Here is a 19,470-nt window from a genome sequence, read left to right on the forward strand (position 1 = left end):
GATAAATGTGTATAATTCTAAACGCTCTCATGTAACGTGAGAATTTAAAAAACTATTCTAGATATATTATACTGACCGCTATATGTAGATAGTATATTTAAAATTTCTGATTTGTATTTCTCTTTTTATTTGAATAATCTCAGATATACGAGAAGAGATATAATAATTATAATAGTTAGTTACAATAAATTAATACAATAATAATTTATCTAGTTTAATATAAAACTAAAGAAATAAAATACAAAACTGTAAAAAAAACATAATGAGAGATCTATACTTTCTCTCGCTACGCTTCAATGTTTCAGCTGATCTTACAAAGTATTATTTCTAACGTTTCACTTCCGCTCCGCGCTGACTAATCTAACACTAAACGATCTATTATTCTTCTTACTTGAAAATTGTAGATGAGACAATCGGCATGTTTAAACGCCTCGGATCGCGAATGATATTCGGTACGAACAATTGGAAAGTTTTCAACGAACGATGCAATCACATGCATTTGTTTTTTCCATTCAAATTTTTCCGTTGCAATTTCTCTTCTCAATTTATACGAGCTTTAGATCATAGAGCATTAGTATCATATTTGGTCTATTAAAAATTATGATTTTATATTTAAATTTTAATATTACAAAAATGTAATTAATTCAATTATATAAATAAAATATTTAATTTATAATTATAATTAATAATAATAATATAAATATAATAATATAATATAATAATATAAATAAAATATTTAATTTATAATTATATAAATTAAATATTTTTACAGGGAATATTTTTTTAAAATAATTGTACAGAGAATATTTTTTTAAAATTAAATTTAAATAAGATTACAAGTTTATTTCTATCATTTTACGTAATTACTAAAATTATATCGCAATGCTCGGGAAATTATTCGAGCGTACATATCGAAGCCGCTTATATTAATCTTGTAAGAGACCGAAATAATTTTGAAACTGGCGATGATATCGTCGAATTTATCGGGCGCAATTTACGAGACAGTTTGTATGTGTTAATGCAGAGATACGCGCGGTACACTTTAATAATATCTGGACGCGCTCCCGCTCTTATGTTGCGCGTTATCACGCGAGATAACGCACGGTGACAAAGGCTGAGTGTCTCGCAGTTACCGGAGTAAAACGCACCGAGTCGGAGCGGAGCGAGACGCGCGTAACGTGACGCACGCATCAAACGCAGAGACTTGCGCGCCGCAAGTGGAAACGCGTGTGCCACGCGTGTGTCTCGTTCTTTTCATCGCGCGTCAGTGTCTCGGATGACGTTCTCAAGAACGAGCGAAACGGCACGAGCGATGTACGAGACGGCTGATGACAAGCTCATTTTCTGGGTCACGGACTGAGTCCGACTTATTTAGTCGTTGTTTATTCCGCGAGCGCGTCGTTCGTTGATTCGTGAGATCCTCTCCATCGGGAGACCCCGCCTATGATGGATGCTATCGTCGAGATTATGCCATCGAAATGAAGAAGTTTTTTCGTAACTTGTAAGTTCGATACGTATATATGTATATAGGTGTGTGCTTTGAATCCGAGAGTCATCAGCGAAGGAATCCGTGATATCAGCATTTGATTATGATGTATCAATATTTGATCATTTCTATCTGACTAGTCCATATGCGTGTTTTTCGTTGAGACTATAAGTTCTGCAGCTGAAACACTTGAATATTTTTAAGTTGTGTAATGCTTCATTAATCTCGTTAATAGAGAATATTTATATAAATTATATTTCAGTGAAAACATGTGTATATAAGAGAAACATTAGACTTTTTCTAAATACTTTCTAAGAAAATATATATTTCGGAAAAGAGAGAGGAGATACCTAGACGTGTGTATGTGTGTGTTTTTTTCTAGACCGATCTTTAGGAAATGCTTCCACACTGCCTACTATTATCTGGATTATCCGCCGCGGAATGTTCCCACTCTTCAAGAGTGGGAAAACAGCGAGCAAGACGGCGAGAGGACCGCCGTGGCCGTCCAGCAATTTGTTCAACATGTCGCGAGTCTTCACGCCGACGGGGACATTGGTTTCAGTAAAGAATACGAGCTCATACAATCCGAAACTGGGGATTACACCGTGGAGAATTCCCAATTCGCTGAGAATAAGGCCAAGAACAGATACTTGAATATACTCGCGTGTAAGTAGCCTTTGACGTGTCACGCTTGCGTTCGCGCGTTGTCGTAATATTTACAAATGAAAGGAAACATCTTAATATAGAACTGGTAACGCTTCACAGTTCTCTATTCCTCGCGAGAATGTTCTATTACTTTTCTGAAGGATATTTTCATTCACCATCATCAAGTCGATATTCATTACGATCGATTTATTTTAGTTCAATCTGGCAATCAGTGGCTGACCTCTTGATTGATTCCATCCGACTGGCATTATGACGTAGCGTTATCAATTCTTTCTAGCAATAAAAAAATTCAAGGAAATTAAAATTTATACGAAATAAATTATCGTATTTAATGAAATAAAAACGGCCAACAAGAAGCGAAATAGTTTAACGATTCAAGAATATTACACACAGTCGCAAAATTACTGCTAATGGAAAATGCCTCCTCTATTATTATGTGCGGAAAGGAGTAATAAGCTTCCGTCAAGTTAAAGCGACATCTCGGTATAAGAGATATCTCGGCTTAAATTATACGTTGATTTTTACGCCGATTATGTTGATAAGTGGATAATTATATAGTGCGTTTTTTTTAAACTCGTATTTTTAGACAACAAAATGCAATATTCTGAAGATACAATCTTATTGAAGATGTGAAGCGTGCTTTAACTTTACTCAACTCGAAAAAAATAATGTCTCAATTATTATACATTTTTTATATTATTATCATTAGACGACCATACTCGTGTGCAATTACTCTCCTGCGGCGGTGGGCCTCCTAAAAAGGGTCAAGATTACGTTAACGCGAATTACATCGATGGATGGCAAAAAGCGCGAGCATACATCGGTACCCAGGGTCCACTCCCGCCTACGTTCGATGGCTTTTGGCGGATGGTTTGGGAGCAACGCGTATCAATAGTCGTAATGATTACCAATCTGGTCGAACGCGGTCGTGTAAGTACGACTATCATATATCGCATATTTTTTATTATAATATGTAGAAGTTGCATAATAAACAGTTGAAATAAAAGACAGTTTAATTATTCATATGTAAAAATGTTTAATTTACAATATATAATAAATTACAAAGTGAAATTCACAATTTATTCAATTATTATTTTTTGTTTATTTTATTATTATTATTATTATTCTTTTATTTATTTTATTATTATTATTATTATATTATTAATATTCATTATTTATATTTTTTATAGAGGAAATGTGATATGTATTGGCCCAAGGAAGGGACCGAAACATATGGTTATATTCAAGTGACTTTAGTAAAGGAGGACATTATGGCGACATATACCATCCGTACTCTTCAAATTCGACATTTGAAGGTATAAATATAGAAATAAAATGCACACACTTTTAAAACATTTTTAAGAGAAATAAATGAATAGATATAGAAATATTACACCGAAACAAATACTAATGTGAATGTATGAGCGATTAATTTTTATCAATCTCTTTCGGATTTTTAAGCAGATTAAAAAGAAGAAAAATGGGACCAATATGGGTGAACGTACTATATGGCAGTATCATTATACTAGCTGGCCTGATCATGGCGTGCCCGATCATCCATTACCGGTTTTGAGTTTTATTCGTAAATCGTCCAATGCTAATCCGCCCGAAGCTGGACCTATCGTAGTCCATTGCAGGTAACAATCGTCATAATATTTTAATAAGAAAATTTTTAGTTAAGATATTTAGCTTAATACGTATTAATATTCATCTTTTTTTCGGTTCACTTATTTTTAAATATTTTTAACCATTTTATATATATATATATATATATATATATATATATATATATATATATGTATGTATGTATAAAAATATATTTCTTTGTATTTTTCAGTGCCGGCGTTGGACGTACCGGAACGTACATCGTAATTGACGCTATGCTGAAGCAAGCTAAAGCTAAGGACGAAATCAACGTATACGGTTTTCTCAAGCATATCCGTACACAAAGAAACTTTCTGGTTCAGACGGAAGAGCAGTACATTTTTATTCACGATGCCCTGCAGGAGGCGATAGAAAGCGGCGAGACTAATATCAACTCCAACAACTTAATGAAGCATATTCAAGATATGTTGTGCCCATCGAATAACAAGACTGACGCATGGAACAACATAGAAGCTCAATATAAGGTTAATGATTGAATTCTTGAAACTGAGTTATATAATATGTAATCATGAATATTAAATCATCAATTTATTATTTATTATTATTAGCTGGTAACGTCGTGGAAACCTAAGGATTTCAATCTTGTGTCCGCTACCAAAGCCTGCAATATTCACAAAAATCGTAATATGGACATCATTCCCATTGAAAATGCGCGTGTCCATTTAACGCCAAAACCTGGTGTCGATGGAAGTGACTACATAAACGCAACATGGGTTTCAGGTAAACAATATGGCGTGTCTTCTTACTAATAATAAGTCTAATGTCTTAGTGTAAATGAAATGACAATAACATGCATTATTTCTAGGTTTTCAACGTAATCGCGAGTTTATTATAACACAGCATCCAATGGAGAACACCATAATGGAATTCTGGCAAATGATGTGGGACCACAACGCACAGACCATTGTCATGTTGACTCAATGCGATGAGGTACGCATTTCGAATAAAATTATTAATAATTGCATAAGAAGTAAAAAGAGATTATATTTTGTAATAAAAATGTTTTCTAACAGGAATATCCAGAATTTTGGCCCGTCGAAGGTAAGGATCTCGAATCCGAAACATTCCGAGTACGACTTTGCGGAACGAAGGAGACCGTGAACGGGACTCTTCTACTAGAAGTCGCGGTTCGATCGCTGCAAGATGATTATGAACTCAGCGCCAGGATCGTTCAAGCACCATCGAATCAAAACGGTCTATGGCCACATAATAACAATCCAAAGACTTTTGTCAGCATTATCCAAGACTTTCATCGAGATTATCAGAATGGTCCTATTGTTGTAATGGACAGGTATCTGATCATTTTTGTTAATTAACAGCGATGATACAAATAATTAATTGAGCAAATACAACTCACATATTATTACTTAATTCAGGTATGGTGGAGTCGAGGCTGCGCTCTTTGTTCTATTGACTACGTTAAATAAACAGTTGGAATTCGAGCAAAGTGCCGATATTTACATGTTTGCAAAGCTGCTTTATATGAAACGACCTGGCGTTTTCCGCTCACAGGTACATTTCAAATACGTCAAATCTTTATGCAACTTTAATCATACTTGTGGTAAAGGAAAACACTTATCCTCATAAATTATTTATTCTTTACAGGAGGATTATGTATTGCTGTATCAATGCTTGGAATCCATGTTGTCGACGAAAGGCCGTGCGGAGCCTGATTTGTATGCCATGGCGAACGGACACGTTGCCTCACTGAATGACCCGAACGAGATCAGGTCGGCCTCATCGATCCAACATATGCCGATAGATTATCCATCTAAGTCATCTGTCATTCGCGAATACGCCACTGTAGAAGTCAGTTCCGAATACCTATCCGATTACACCATTCCCATCCGCGTGGATCACCCGATTGAGTCATCCAGCAGCCGTGGGAGCGAACCCTGCCTCTCCTCCCACGGCGGCAGCAACGATCATGTAGTATCACCATCGGAGAAAAGCATGGTGGTGTCACAGAGAAACATTAGCTATCATAATCATCCACAATCTGGCGTATCCGTAATGGTTGATGCTAACGGTTATATCACAAATGGCAGCATGCGTGTACCCTCCGACAATATGGAGCCTAGTTGCAAGATGATGCCACAATGATGCCGGCCTATCTTCGGTTGCAGCGCACCCTCGCGAAGGTCAGCCCCGCTGTAATCGAAACTTCCTGAAAGGCTGGAAGTTTAATCTTGACCTGGTAAGTGTCGGCCAAATACATAAAATGTCTTGCGCGTAATATATATAGATATAATATTGAGAGAGAAAAATATTTTTTCCCAAACAGACTGATCTTTGCATCGCGAAGGAGATGATAGTTCTCATCCAAGGGATAGCTGAAAGGTCTTCGAACGGATTTCTTAGTGTATATAGGGCTAAACGTGAATGTTAAACGTGAAAGATTATGAATTTTGATAAGAAAAGCCTATTTCCGGCGTCGCGAGAGCGGACAGTGCCAAACAAAAAGACAATTGCCGCCGATGTATGCCGAATGGGTGACATTTATCTTATCCGTCGCGTAAGTTTATGCTGTTCAATCGATATGTATATATTATATATAATTATATATAATTATTGACACACACAACACACACACACAGACACGCGCGCGTCTGCATAGACACATGCGTAAATAAATATGCATATACATAAGTGCACGCGTACATGCTATATAATAAGATATATATGTACGGGATGTGTGTATATGTGTATGTGTGTCTATGTGCATATGTCGAATATCCGACAGCTTCGAGTTGCCAAAGAATCATCACGATAGCTTAATTGTTAGAATGATACTACCGTGGATGAGTGTGTACATGTACATGTACATATATATATATGTACACACGTGTATCTAATTATTCTATGTGTATAGTTTATTATATTCACGAAGATGCGTCGTCAAGATGAAATCTTTCGCATATACAGAAACACAATCGTCGCGCATAACTAAACTAATTTATAAGCATCTGCCCTCTCTCTCGTCTTATTCATCCATTCGATTTGGTCCAGCCCCGAATGTTGGCCGCGCGATATGCACAGCTTATCGTACTATTACTGCCATTTAGGAAAGATAATCGACGACTTGCCGAAAGCATTAATTGTTAATTCGTAAAATTAAGTTTGGTCGTGTAATTTCTCACGTAAGATCGCTCAACGCATATACATATATATATGCGAATTAAATCAAAACTATTACATCGTAACTACACCGCATCGATTAACTCGCACCATCCAAATGATATCCGTAAACGAATTGAACGCACAACTTCATAGAAGATGGTTTTTAATAATATCTAATATGCTAAGAGATCTTTCTATGAAAAATGGCGCGAATTCTACAGATGTTATAAGTCTTTCATGAAGAATATAGAAGCCAATACTATCTCTGGCGGAATTGCAAAACGTTGTCGACAAAAAACACGTTGATTCACATTGTATAGCTTGTATTTTTCTTTAATTAAAAATATGATATAATAACTTTCTTACGGTGATGACAATCGCAATATTTTAATAATTATATATATAATTTGCCGTTATTTATGTATTTTATATAGAAGAGAATCGCGCGCGTGTCGAACAAACCAAGGTAAAATGACGTTTTTAAATGTGTGCACAGTGTTTGCATTTTTTACATTATACGTATTGATATTATTCTATATGAAAGCATAAACGATCACAGATCATTGAAAAAAAATTGACTTGTAAATCTATCGATATTTAAGTAAATGACTGATTATGCATTCTCGTAAAATTCGTAATGCTTATTAACGTCATTACACAATGTTAATTTGTATTATAAACAATGCATGTACGAAAATTGACTCATATATATATATAGCGTGCACATATTTGTAAAATAATATTTAATTTGTTTTATTAAATTTTTTAATTTGTTTACTAATAATTAATAAGCTAAGCTAACGACAAGATGAAAGATTCAACAAAGAGAAATTAAAAATCGACAAGTCGTTCTTGTTATTTTACGCGTGTATTAATTTTTAGAAGTGTGTCTATCGATTATTACAACATAAAACAGTTAGATATTTTATGAGGTGTACGTTCCGTCGCTTGTGGCCTAATTCTATAGTACAAATTAGATTCTATGTTTGAACAACTCATTTAGTTAATGAACAATTAAGTGCAAGAAACTTTTAAACCGGTTCATTTCAACTTGCCGAAATTATATTACAATTAAGTCATTTTATACATAATTCCAATAATAATTACTACAAGCATTAGTCTATATTATATATATATAACGAATAACATTCTTCTGTTTTTAATTGATAATATTGTGAGGGGAAAGAAAGAAAAATGTAATAAACCATTTTGGTGTTTCCTCACGAGTATATATTCGGCAGATTTATTTTATTACGTGCTATTGCGCATATTATTGCGAAGATTAAAATTGCTCTTCTGAATCGCCCCTTTAGATAAGCTGCTTTAATAAAGCCATTGAACGAAAGGGAGAGAGCAGAGGCAACGAATACAGAATGAAATCGAAATGTACATAAAAGAAAGAGAGAAAGACAACTCTCTATGTTTTGTTGATCAGTTCGCTGTGATTAATTATGAGAAAATGGTACACATGCTCGTTGGAGAAGATTGCGTTACCATGGATATACGTGAATATAGCGTCATGATTAAGAATGTTCATGTAAGCGTGTTGTAAGACTGACTGTGTTGTTCGTGAAAATCAGAATGAGAATCAATTCCCGACCCGCGTTCACTTGCGTTGGAATCGTGGCAATCACGATCGCGAGAGCGTAAAACAGATTTTTCGAGAAAGGGATAGCACCACGCGCGATATCACTATTCCTTTCTCATAGAGTTACACTTTTAAGAATCACGAAGTAGCGCCGAAATATAACAAGACGCTTGTGCAACGCGAATAATGCAAGCATTTTCTGGAATGGACCGAAAATGTAAATCGATCTTCGAGATCCCGAGTATTGATCTTATGTACATCCGATTAAATCACGATCAAGTCTCGATTAATCACCAATTTATAAGTACGCGAACGGAACACCTATCGACTATCGTCTATAGCTATAGATATTATTATATATGTAAACAAACGTGTCTTTTAATTAATGCCGTAATAATTTAAGTCACCGAAAGAAACAAAAGCGAGAAACGATATTATATATATACATATACACACATATATATACACATATACACACAAAAATACACGAATAAGCTACACTGAAAGAATGCATACACACCTGATGGACAACAGCTCACACAAACACGGACTCGTCGCGCTAATAATTGTATGAAAAGAAAAAAATATATTATATATAAATATTTATGATATATGAAAATGTGAAGGGAATCGGAGAGAATAAGAGATAATTGTGAATGCGTGACGGACGAGGAATCGTCTAATCTTGAGATCGGACATACAGAGACAATGCCATGTAGAAGGGATAGTGCTCGAATTCCGTGAATGATTTGTACAGCTAGCGGCAAGAGCGAATATGTCGTGCAAAGCGGACAAAGACGCGATCTATATACTGTATTTTACGATATTACACGGTTATATATGCATGTACCTATACACGGATAACACAAAATAGACGTCTAATGAGGTATGAATGGCCGTCGAGAGACAAGGCGATCGTCGAGAAACGCGGTCGCCCGTATATAATTCGATGATAAAATAGGTGGTGTGTATAGATAAAAGTAGACTCTAGTCAACATAATATTTGTAAGACGACACATACACACATCTCGTTCGTTTTACACACCGTTAGTTCGCATCTAGTTCTCTTGGCCTGTTTGTTTCATTTTTTTCTTTTCACTACGACATGGTATCGACAAGATACAGGAAGAGAAAGAAAAAAAGATAGTCAACGCGTGATTGCACTTTCCATCGTTTGTTCACCGGATGATTAAAATAAAATAGCTGTGCTATGAGAGATATATGGAAAATGAAGGAAAGGAGCACTCTTTTTTTTTTTATATTAAACTCTCACTTTGAAACTCCTATACGGGAATTGTTTCGCCGATATTGATTGTGGATAATTTCCAACATTATTGAATAAGATGAACAAAAGCGATCAAACTTCACAGCATCCGTCGCAGGAATTTTTTTTCTTACACGTACGATATGATAAAGACTTGCGATCTGTGCATAACTGTAGCATTCGCATGGACCATACGTGGAAGAAAGGAAAACGGTCCGAAAGTTTTATATTATTATATATATACACACACGCATATATATGTATGTATGTATATATGTATTTTATTAAGTGACAAAATCGGAAACGAATCGAGCGCGATCAATATTCAGAGTCTGTTATATGAGATAAAAGGATCTGGAGGATATGTAGAAATGGATGTATTAATAGAGAATGTATATGTCGAATGCCTACTCGAAATTTCAATAGACAACCGTGAAAAATCACACGAGCATTCGTTCAATTGTTTCGCGTATATACATAAGTTGCCGCAGTGTGTCTACGACTTTATAATTATTTGTAATGCGAATCGTCGCAGCACGTATACAGGAAACTCCCGTTCGAACATACGGCACTACGGCCTACACTAACTGTAAAAAAAAGAGAGAAGAAGCTCTTTATATACATATATTCGCACACAATGTACTAACAATTCACGATCGATCCGCCGGTTTTCGTCGAAACCGACCAGCGTACGAAAGCTGTAGCGGTTCGAAAAAAAATTAGGAAGTTAGCGAGAGTCTCGAGGGACAAGGGGTATCATGAATCCGCGCCATGCCCAATTAATATCCGACGAATACGAGAAAAACGAAGCCGATATATAAAACGACAGTCGAGACTGCCAAACGTATCTACAATTCTTCTTTTCTCTTTTTCCTTAACTCTTTCGCTACGGGGAAAAGAATTTCAATGGCGTGTATTTTATATGTTGATGATATTTCCAATGTATTTTAGGAAAAGTCTATAGTCAAAGTATTTTACAAAAGTCTATAGAAGGTCTTCTGAGAGAAATTCGATAATTAGAGAATCAAATTTCCTATCTACGTATTGGAAATGTGTAGAAGATATCAAGTTAGTAATTGAGCGGTCAAATATAACAATCGAGAAAAAAATAAGTCATTTATAATTATTAAACCGATGTGTTTCTGTCTTTATATAAAAAGAAAAACTATTATTTCTTCCTGAAAATGCGCAAGGATAGCACAGATATCATTTCTGCATCAGGATTGCAATCGATGGAACATTACTGGTAAGGCTTATGGCCTTGCATCAGTAGCGAAAGAGTTAATCTCCGAGCATAGCGACCGCACTGCCTTCGATAGAATTTTTAACAAACCGAAATCTGATGACCGACCATCGATCGAGGACAAAAAGAATGATTTGCGTCAACGAGACGAGCCGCGTGGCATATTTAAAGCGAAGCACGAATGAAATGAAATCAAACAGTTCTGTTTCTCCTGTTCCTACGACGTCACGCGAATCGTCTTCCTATCGACGCGACTCTCGTTATTAATTATAAATCGTTAAGCACTAATGACACACGCGTCAATGAGTCACGAAAGACGCGAAGAATGCTGGTCTACAAATGCGGTTCTCATCAATTTCTATTGCTCGACGTACAGTACGTGTCTCAACGAACACACACACAGAGAAATTTTAGAGAAGTTTAAACGGATATAATGATTGCGACATCAGTCATTATGTGCGATAGTATTACTCGTTTTTTTAACTGTACGCTTCATTCGAGAAGAATTGTCCGTGCTTAAGAACATATACGTCTAATAAATAGTTTGCGAGAAATTTGCAACTGGATCAAATTAGCCAAGTTTCACTCACCAACGAATTCCGATCTGCTTATTTCGGTTGCTTCTTGAGAGAGCAATTATCGACGATCAATGAGTGTTAAGCTAGCACGTGAAATATTCATTGCATCCTATTTCGAACATTTTGACAATTATTTTGAGTTTACATATTCGTTTTGTTTCTTTAAATCAAAATGGATTGATAATATTTACATTTTACAGAAACGTTTCGTTAATTTTGCATGCAAAAATAATGCTTACAATTGCAATAACATTGTGATATTTACACTAGAAACATTTTCATTGTATGAAATAACTATAAAATTTTCCTTAAATATACGAGATGATAAAATGTGCGAAAACTATGTCACGATTAAACAAAAAATATGCATCTTATATCACTAATAAGCACTTTGCGTAAAGGTAGAAACAATATCTCTAGGAATAATAATTACGATTCGTGTGCGATAATCACGATTATAATAATATACTTCCTACTTCAATTACGTACGATTTTCTTGTTTTATTAATTTTAAAACACATTTAAAGTCACGAAATGTTGGCGGAAATTAATGACGATTATTCTGATGAATCTATAAATGTATTTTTGTTGAAAATTCGCAGAATCTTAAGTGTGTTTAAATGCAAGAAACATTATGCGGGAATAAGGTGAAGGTGTAAGATACTTCATTCTTTTTTTTTTGCAAAAATAAGTCTTTATTTGTAAACGAACTCTTTGGCAGTAGACACTTCAAAAGACAAACATCCAGAGATCTAGATCCATAGAGCTGACGCTCTTGTCTGGCATTCGCATTGAGATGTATGGCAAGAAAATCGTAACTTACTTGACTTAATAACATTCATGCTTTGGCAATGTTTCGCTTATTGAATCTTTCGTTTTTTGCTTTTTTTTATTTTTGGTTTCCATATTTGATTAAAACACTTAGACGGTGATAGTGAAATCCTTGGGCGATTTAGAGAGCGAGCTATTCGAGTGGAGACCGGTCAACCGTTTTCTATGTAACTTGAGCTTCATGTCGATGTCACACTCGGCTTCACTGGTCTCGTGAACGTCCGTGAAGCCGCTCGGTGGCTTCAATTCCAACGTAGACAGCTCGCTGCCCCAATCGTCGTCCCTTCTCATCATTCTGAACGTGCCCGCCGGCTCCTCCAGGAGACAGAGCGACTCGACGGACTTTCTGGTGCTCGGCTCCTTCTCCAGCCTGTCGTAGGAACCAGGACGCACCGGATGACTCGGCGACGCTCCTCGCGAGTACGAATGCACTCCGGACTCCGACAGCTTCAGCACCGGTCGCAGTATACCTGGAATGCGACCGTCGATCGCGGCGTCTATCGCGCCGCGACTCCTGCGAAAGATCAATTGTGTCATTTACATGTAGGAAAAGTAGCAGTTTGAAAGAACCGAACTTGCGCGAATTATTAAACTGATTATATAAGTTACTTAATGGACGGAGAGTATGATTGATTAAGTAATTATATCGAAAAATTTATTTATCAAAACGTGACGTTAACACGAAAGAAGAATAATGGCCCGTAATGATGATTAATTTTATTCATTTAAATAATTCTTTTGTCGCGACGTATACATCTCTTATTCGACGCTCAACCAACGATATCTTTTACCTTTGCTTTTCGAGCCTCGGGAAAGTCTTCCTCTCAGAAATTGGTGACGGCTCGGTTGATGTACTTGATTCGTGCGTGTGGTACAGCACATCTGGAAAGTACGTACGCGAGACGACGTTGACGCGGTAGATAATTAGTGGCTGCGCACTGGATTACATGATGGGCCGCGCGAGCACGCGGCCCGGACACAGAAAACTGAATACTAACTTACTATGATGAACCGGTCGCTGCACCAGGGCGAGCCGTTGTTGATTGACAGAGTTGGGTCCCGGCGAACGGGCCATTATCGACGTTGGACCGGAGTCGTCCAGATGATTCGACGACTCGGTACGGCTACTGGTACCGACCTCCGTGTCGCTGTCCGAGCCCAGCGTGTCGTATTCCTCCGATTCCGATTTGAACGATTTCGATTTGCGTCGCGCTCGACCTCGTACCTTCGTGTATTGGTCCACGTCGCACTGCAATCGATTTGCACCGCATGAGATTTTTCGCGAGAGAGAGGAATACGAGAGATGGTTGATAACATTCTTACAAAAGATATTTTCAAAGCTTTTAGATTTCAATACAATTCTTATTATACGATCGAAATACTACGGAACATAGATTGGAAATTAATTGATCCGAAATCTGCTTCAATTAATTGAAAAAGGATATTCTCATCAATATGTCGTGTGTACAGAACATTAAATATTCTTATTCTTTTAGCTTCATTAATATTTCAACACTGGTATCTATATATCATGTCGTATTGCTTCGAATTGTAATTAGATAATCGATATCCTGATGATTCTAATTTTAAAGTTCCGCACTGTATAATCTTATTAATGCAAGGAAAGAGTAATTACTCCTATTGCATTATATAACTTTGTAATGAGATTACTTGGTGGTAATTTTATCGGAACAATCGCGCTATATAGTTAAGGAGTTTTTTTTATCATCTCGGATGTCGCAATCTACGAAGGGAACTCGTAAGATGGATCGTTGTGAGAAGTAAACGTACTTGGGCACCTTGCAGCATCGTCTCGCTGCGTTCGTAGAAGAACGCTTGTCTCATGGGATTCGCCGAAAGATTTTCCTGCTCGGGCAGATTGAAGGTGGCATACGGATAAATATCTTCCGAATACTCGGGTATTCGTTCCAGGGCGCTCACCTCACGACAAGGTGATTGTTGTCCCGGTTTTCTCACAGTGGCGTAGTACTGTTCCCTCTGTTCCATGTTGTGTTTGTTGTCCAAAGCTGCCTGTGTTTGCGAGCTCGGATCGTTCGCGCCTCCGGATCCCTCTGGATCTAAAAACGATGTATTCGTGTTGACAGATACTTGTACGATACGGTACTCTCATACATGTATACATACATATATATAATTTAAAATGTTATACATATAGATTTATATATAACATATTGAAAAAAAATACATAATAAAATCCATGCGAATTAATCAATATAGTATACGAAAGCAAGGATCGCATATCGGGCAGAAGGATGCGAGACAAAAACGGGACAAGACGAGACAGCAGAAAATAATAGCGATTAACGTAACTTCTCGTTGCACATCATGAATTTCCAAATGGCGAGGTAAATGTCACAAAAGCTAGAAGCAGATACACCAATTAAATGAAGAATACAAACGGAGACGCGTAATATTATCCGCTACTGAATCGAAATACATAGCCAGCTTGCAAAACAACAAAGGGACTAATTTCAATAAGAAGATCAGTGCAGAAATTAATGAGTCTTGAATATGTACATGGGAAAACCTATAATGTATAATGTATAAATAGTCAAAAGTACTATAAAGTTGATAACGCGAAATCCAGAATTTCAAAGACATATAAGCATAGCGATTATTACATAGAACATAACATAACAATATCTCTATATTGCTATTATATACATTTAATAGTATTTACATTTATATTTATAATATTATATGTATAACAGTTTAAATAACAAAAGCATAAAATAAATGAAAGTTAAATTAATAAAGTAAAACTAGAAACCTATAATACTTATGTGTATGTTATAGATCAATACGAGAAATCAAGATTCGCTTTAGCAACTTTATTGTATAATTAAACTCTTTAAATTAAATTATTTGCAATCTCCTGGTGATGGATAATTAATAGGAACCCAATATTCATCACATCATGGAAACATTATATAATTACAATACTTATAAAGCATCGTACATATATATTGCATCGGTTGCAAATAAAATTTGCATTTATTAAATATTATATTTTATTAAATGAAATCCTTTAAATTGAGGTCATTAATATGAGAATTTTTTTTTCAGAATATTTTAAAAACAAAGCGCTTATATATATATATATATATATATATATATATATAAGCGCTTTGTTTTTAAATTATTCTCGTATATATATAGAAGAGGATAGGATAAGAGAGAAAGAGGAAAATGCACACTTTTTTTAAAATAAACTATTTTAATATAAAATATAAGAAGAAAAGAGAAAAATATCTGTAATGAAAAAATATTAATTATAAAATAAAACGCTATATAAAATAGTAAATAGCAAAATAGTAAAACACAATTTTTCCAATGATATACAGAGTAAATATCGCTCGTACACTTACTCAATATGCCAATATTTCTTGAAAGTTATGTAATATAGCGGGAGATGTTCTCGTTTTAGTAACAAACGACTATTTGAAGTAACGACTCTCTGCGTGATTCGTTTATGAAGTTTTTAATTAAACCAAACGCTCGCGGCGGATATCGCGAACTGCTGCTGTTGACATTGTACCTGATATCGAGAGTAGTTGACGAAAAACTAAAACATCGAGACTATTCCACCACCTCTCTGTTCCAATTCGCGGCAGAATCGTTACAATGTGTACCAAGTGGGATAATAAACGGTATCCGAGAGATTTTTTTTTAAGGGAGAACCGAACTCCATAGCCGAAATCCGTATTTCTTCGCTCGAAGCGTATGTTTGCGACGTAAATTGATTATAGCGGAGATCGATAGGCTCGTACTCACGTGTCTTGAGGCAAAAACACACCCCGGCGATCGCCAACATGACGGCCAGAACCGAGATGACGCTGGGCGCCAAGACATGCGCGTCGAGATAGAGCGGAGTAGTCTCGTTCTCCTGTGGGTGATCCTCGTGCAAATGGTTGTTTCCGTTCGGTGACAGCGTGCTGAACAGATACTCAGCCTGGGTGGAACCGGCATTGTTGTAAGCAGTCACACGAAGCTCGTAACTGGTGCCACTCTCTAGATCCATGATGGGAAATTTCGACTGCGGCGGAACATTATTCGATACTGCAATATATATTGATAGATATCATTAATAACTGGTATAAGAGAGAAGGAGAAAAGGCATAATGCATATTTAAAATCAAAGCATGTAATAATAATCTCTTATAAAATGTTTTTTAATTATTTTTAATTTTCAAATTAATAAGTCTTGAAATAATGAACTTGTATTAAATGATTATTATCGCGATTAATATTTTATACCATGCGCATAATTAAAAGAATCAACATAATCAGTACTTTTCTGATTAGGAGAAACTTTCTAGATATCGACGTTGGAATAAATGCGGGAGGATCAACGTCATGTTTTCGTGAATTATCGAGCGCTACTTCTTCGCTTCGTGACTTCAAGTTTCCGAAGAGTTGTAGGTTCTTACCGAGCAGCCAATCCCCGGGCAGCCTCCTATATTCTACGACGAAGTAGGTCAACGGGCAGCCGCCGTCTTGCCAAGCCGCCAACTCCAGAATAACGAACGTCTGATTCGGCTTGACGAAGTGATACTTCGGCGGCGGGACGGGCTTGGAGCCGTTCGTCTTGGCTGTCTGTATGTCGCTCGCACTACCGCTTCCGATCCTATTGAAAGCAGCGAGCGTGAACTGGTAACGCGTGCCGCATTGCAAGCCCTCGAGAAGGTGCGTGCTCGCACGACGGTCCAGCATGACCTCCTCCCATTCGGCGAATTCCTTACGATAAGCCAGGAGGAATCCCTTAATGGGCGAGCCACCGTTGTCACCCTGCTTCCATTGTAACTGGATGGCGTCGGTCGTTGTACCGGTCGCCAGCAGAGTCGGCGACGTTGGCGGTACTATGTGCGTAAAGTTTACCAATTAGAACTTGGCTCGTGTGCCGTTCAGAGAGACTGGAGCGAAATATCACCCGACACACTACTCATTCTACGTGAGATACATTTCTCGTTCTCTCGCGCGCGGATAAGAATTCATAGGAATTATTCTATAGTTGTTTCGTAACTTTGCTCTCGCGAGTTTCTGCAGAACTGCAGCTCGAAGAAAGGGAGAGTGTGTGTGACTTCAAAATTACAATTTTTAAAGATATTATAATTCCAAGTCGAAATATTTTCGCGCGGAAAAGGTCTTACCTATTTCCTTAACGAATAAGAATTTAAATATAATTTTCTAACAACATCTGTAACCAGAGACTGAATATCTTAATGATTCGTTTACGCGACCTACCCTGTATGTGCAGCGTATACGTAATTTCATCCGTGCCGAGTGAATTCTTCACGTGACACGAATAGTTGTCCTCGTGACTTCTCTGCACGTTTCTCAGAGTCAAAGTATTATCTGGTCCAATTGGGTGCAATCTGTAAAACGCGTCTCGTCAAGTGACATACGTTTCATCCACCGATTCCGCTCTACACAAATTCGCCGTTACACTTACTTTGACTGTAATTTCATGTCGGCACGTCGCCACTCGACGGTTGGATGAGGATTGCCGACGACGAGGCAAGCCATATTAACGTCCACTCGCCACGGAACCACGATGGGCACGCCGAATGATATTATGGCAGCTGGAACTAATTAAAGTACCCTGGTTACGAGTTTCCATTCGTGTGCCATTTACGCGCTATAATATCCCTTCGCAAATGCACGGATATTATCAAAAGATCGCGAATACCGCGCTTACTATCGATCGAAATATATTCCGCCTCGAAAAGTTAGAGATTTTCCTCTATATAGTATATACTATCATCTGGCAAAGCTGTACTTTGCTCGGATATTTGATTTGCATTTCATAGACGAGAGCCATATAGTTTTCTCGGAGAACTTTGATAAAGAACTCGATTTGAGAAACAAAATCTCTGACGCTCGGCAAAGTTTTACGAAAGGAGAGCAAAGAAATTTTTCGACAATTGAGAACTTCGAGACCGGCTTACCGGTGGTGCTAGGCTGAAATTTGACAACCGGTGTGCTCGAGCCCTGACCGACCTTAGTCGAGGCCGTGACCCACGCCTCGTAAGACTCGTGCAGCTTCAAGTCTGTTGCCTCGTGATGTAGGTTCTGAGCGGGCAGAATGTTCTTGATGATCTTATCTTGGCCCTGCTCTAACATGCGAATGTAAACGGTGTAATGGGTGAGCAGTCCGTTCGGCCGTCGCGGTGGTAACCATGATATTATAACAGCGTTCTCGCCGCTCACCACCCACTTTATGCGTTCCGGTGCGTCGGGAACTATTAGCAGAATTATCATTTCTTCATTGGTGATCATTTGTAAAGAAATCGTGCGTAAAAAAGACTAAGGCACGAGTTAATGAAACGTTATAGTATTTGAACGATTCTTGCAATTATTATAAATTTATTTATATTTTTGTTTTTTGAACTTTTCGAACGAATAATTTTAATTATATTTTTTCAAGAAACGCTTTATTTTCTAGTGTGCAGTATATTTTGCCATAACACTTCAAGCAAACAAAATTTATTTTCCGATATTAAAACTATCTAGCAGACTCTCGAGACTCATTTAAATGTTCTCTTTCATAAAGATAAAAGATCTTTTTTTATAATAAAATATTGACTACTATGCACGTCGAAAGAAAATTGATTCGAGTATTAAAACGATTTAAATTGTCACTTTACCGGTTTCCCCGGTGGTGCAGGACACGGGGTTGCTCGCTACACCCTCGCCAGCCCTAGTGAAGGCGAGCACCTGCATCGTGTAGTTGGTGTACGGGCTGAGAGAGTGCAAGACCGTGCTCAGACCATGGCTAATTTTCGTCTCTCTACCGGTTTGCGACTCTGAGGCGGCGCCGCTCGCTGCCTCGTACAGTAGCTTGTATCCCTGCACGACCCCGTGAACTTTGTCGGAAGGCGGTAGTTTCCAGGTCACCTGGATGTTCTGACCATTCAGTGCAGCGCAGGCTACATTCTGCGGTGGCGCACTTGGAACTACATCAAATCGTACACCGTAAATCGCTATATCGCCCTGCTATATCTCCTT

At 37.3% G+C, this 19,470-nt stretch overlaps 2 protein-coding genes across 17 annotated transcripts in view; one reads left to right on the plus strand and one right to left on the minus strand.

Moving 5' to 3' along the window:
* LOC145961632 (putative receptor-type tyrosine-protein phosphatase mosPTP-1) overlaps window positions 1–11,586 on the plus strand; it is a 257,685-nt gene extending 246,099 nt beyond the window's left edge. For 3 of the 6 annotated variants that reach the window (XM_083082090.1, XM_083082062.1, XM_083082069.1), the window contains 11 exons: window positions 1,869–2,152; window positions 2,862–3,082; window positions 3,343–3,468; window positions 3,614–3,789; window positions 3,990–4,281; window positions 4,366–4,537; window positions 4,623–4,747; window positions 4,831–5,108; window positions 5,194–5,329; window positions 5,423–6,014; window positions 6,102–11,586. In XM_083082090.1, the coding sequence (XP_082938216.1) occupies window positions 1,869–2,152; window positions 2,862–3,082; window positions 3,343–3,468; window positions 3,614–3,789; window positions 3,990–4,281; window positions 4,366–4,537; window positions 4,623–4,747; window positions 4,831–5,108; window positions 5,194–5,329; window positions 5,423–5,920 (2,308 nt within the window). In that variant the 3' untranslated portion in view covers window positions 5,921–6,014; window positions 6,102–11,586. The remainder of the gene's footprint in view (window positions 1–1,868; window positions 2,153–2,861; window positions 3,083–3,342; window positions 3,469–3,613; window positions 3,790–3,989; window positions 4,282–4,365; window positions 4,538–4,622; window positions 4,748–4,830; window positions 5,109–5,193; window positions 5,330–5,422; window positions 6,015–6,101) is intronic. The other 3 variants (XM_083082073.1, XM_083082083.1, XM_083082096.1) reach the window with 2 other exon arrangements.
* A 679-nt stretch (window positions 11,587–12,265) lies between these two features.
* LOC145961589 (cell adhesion molecule Dscam2) overlaps window positions 12,266–19,470 on the minus strand; it is a 77,849-nt gene continuing 70,644 nt past the window's right edge. For 6 of the 11 annotated variants that reach the window (XM_083081990.1, XM_083081984.1, XM_083081966.1 and 3 more), the window contains 10 exons: window positions 19,110–19,418; window positions 18,411–18,704; window positions 17,915–18,050; window positions 17,707–17,837; window positions 16,893–17,321; window positions 16,237–16,521; window positions 14,233–14,519; window positions 13,444–13,690; window positions 13,233–13,323; window positions 12,266–12,955 (listed from right to left, as the gene is read on the minus strand). In XM_083081990.1, coding sequence (XP_082938116.1) covers window positions 12,532–12,955; window positions 13,233–13,323; window positions 13,444–13,690; window positions 14,233–14,519; window positions 16,237–16,521; window positions 16,893–17,321; window positions 17,707–17,837; window positions 17,915–18,050; window positions 18,411–18,704; window positions 19,110–19,418 — 2,633 coding nt within the window. In that variant the 3' untranslated portion in view covers window positions 12,266–12,531. Of the gene's footprint in view, window positions 12,956–13,232; window positions 13,324–13,439; window positions 13,691–14,232; window positions 14,520–16,236; window positions 16,522–16,892; window positions 17,322–17,706; window positions 17,838–17,914; window positions 18,051–18,410; window positions 18,705–19,109; window positions 19,419–19,470 lie in introns of all 11 variants that reach the window. The other 5 variants (XM_083082044.1, XM_083082025.1, XM_083082019.1 and 2 more) reach the window with 4 other exon arrangements.

The sequence above is a fragment of the Camponotus vicinus genome, unplaced genomic scaffold, assembly GCF_025532165.1.
Source record: "Camponotus vicinus isolate PSW18456_S1 unplaced genomic scaffold, iyCamVici1.0 SCAF_1, whole genome shotgun sequence".
NCBI lineage: Eukaryota > Metazoa > Arthropoda > Insecta > Hymenoptera > Formicidae > Camponotus > Camponotus vicinus.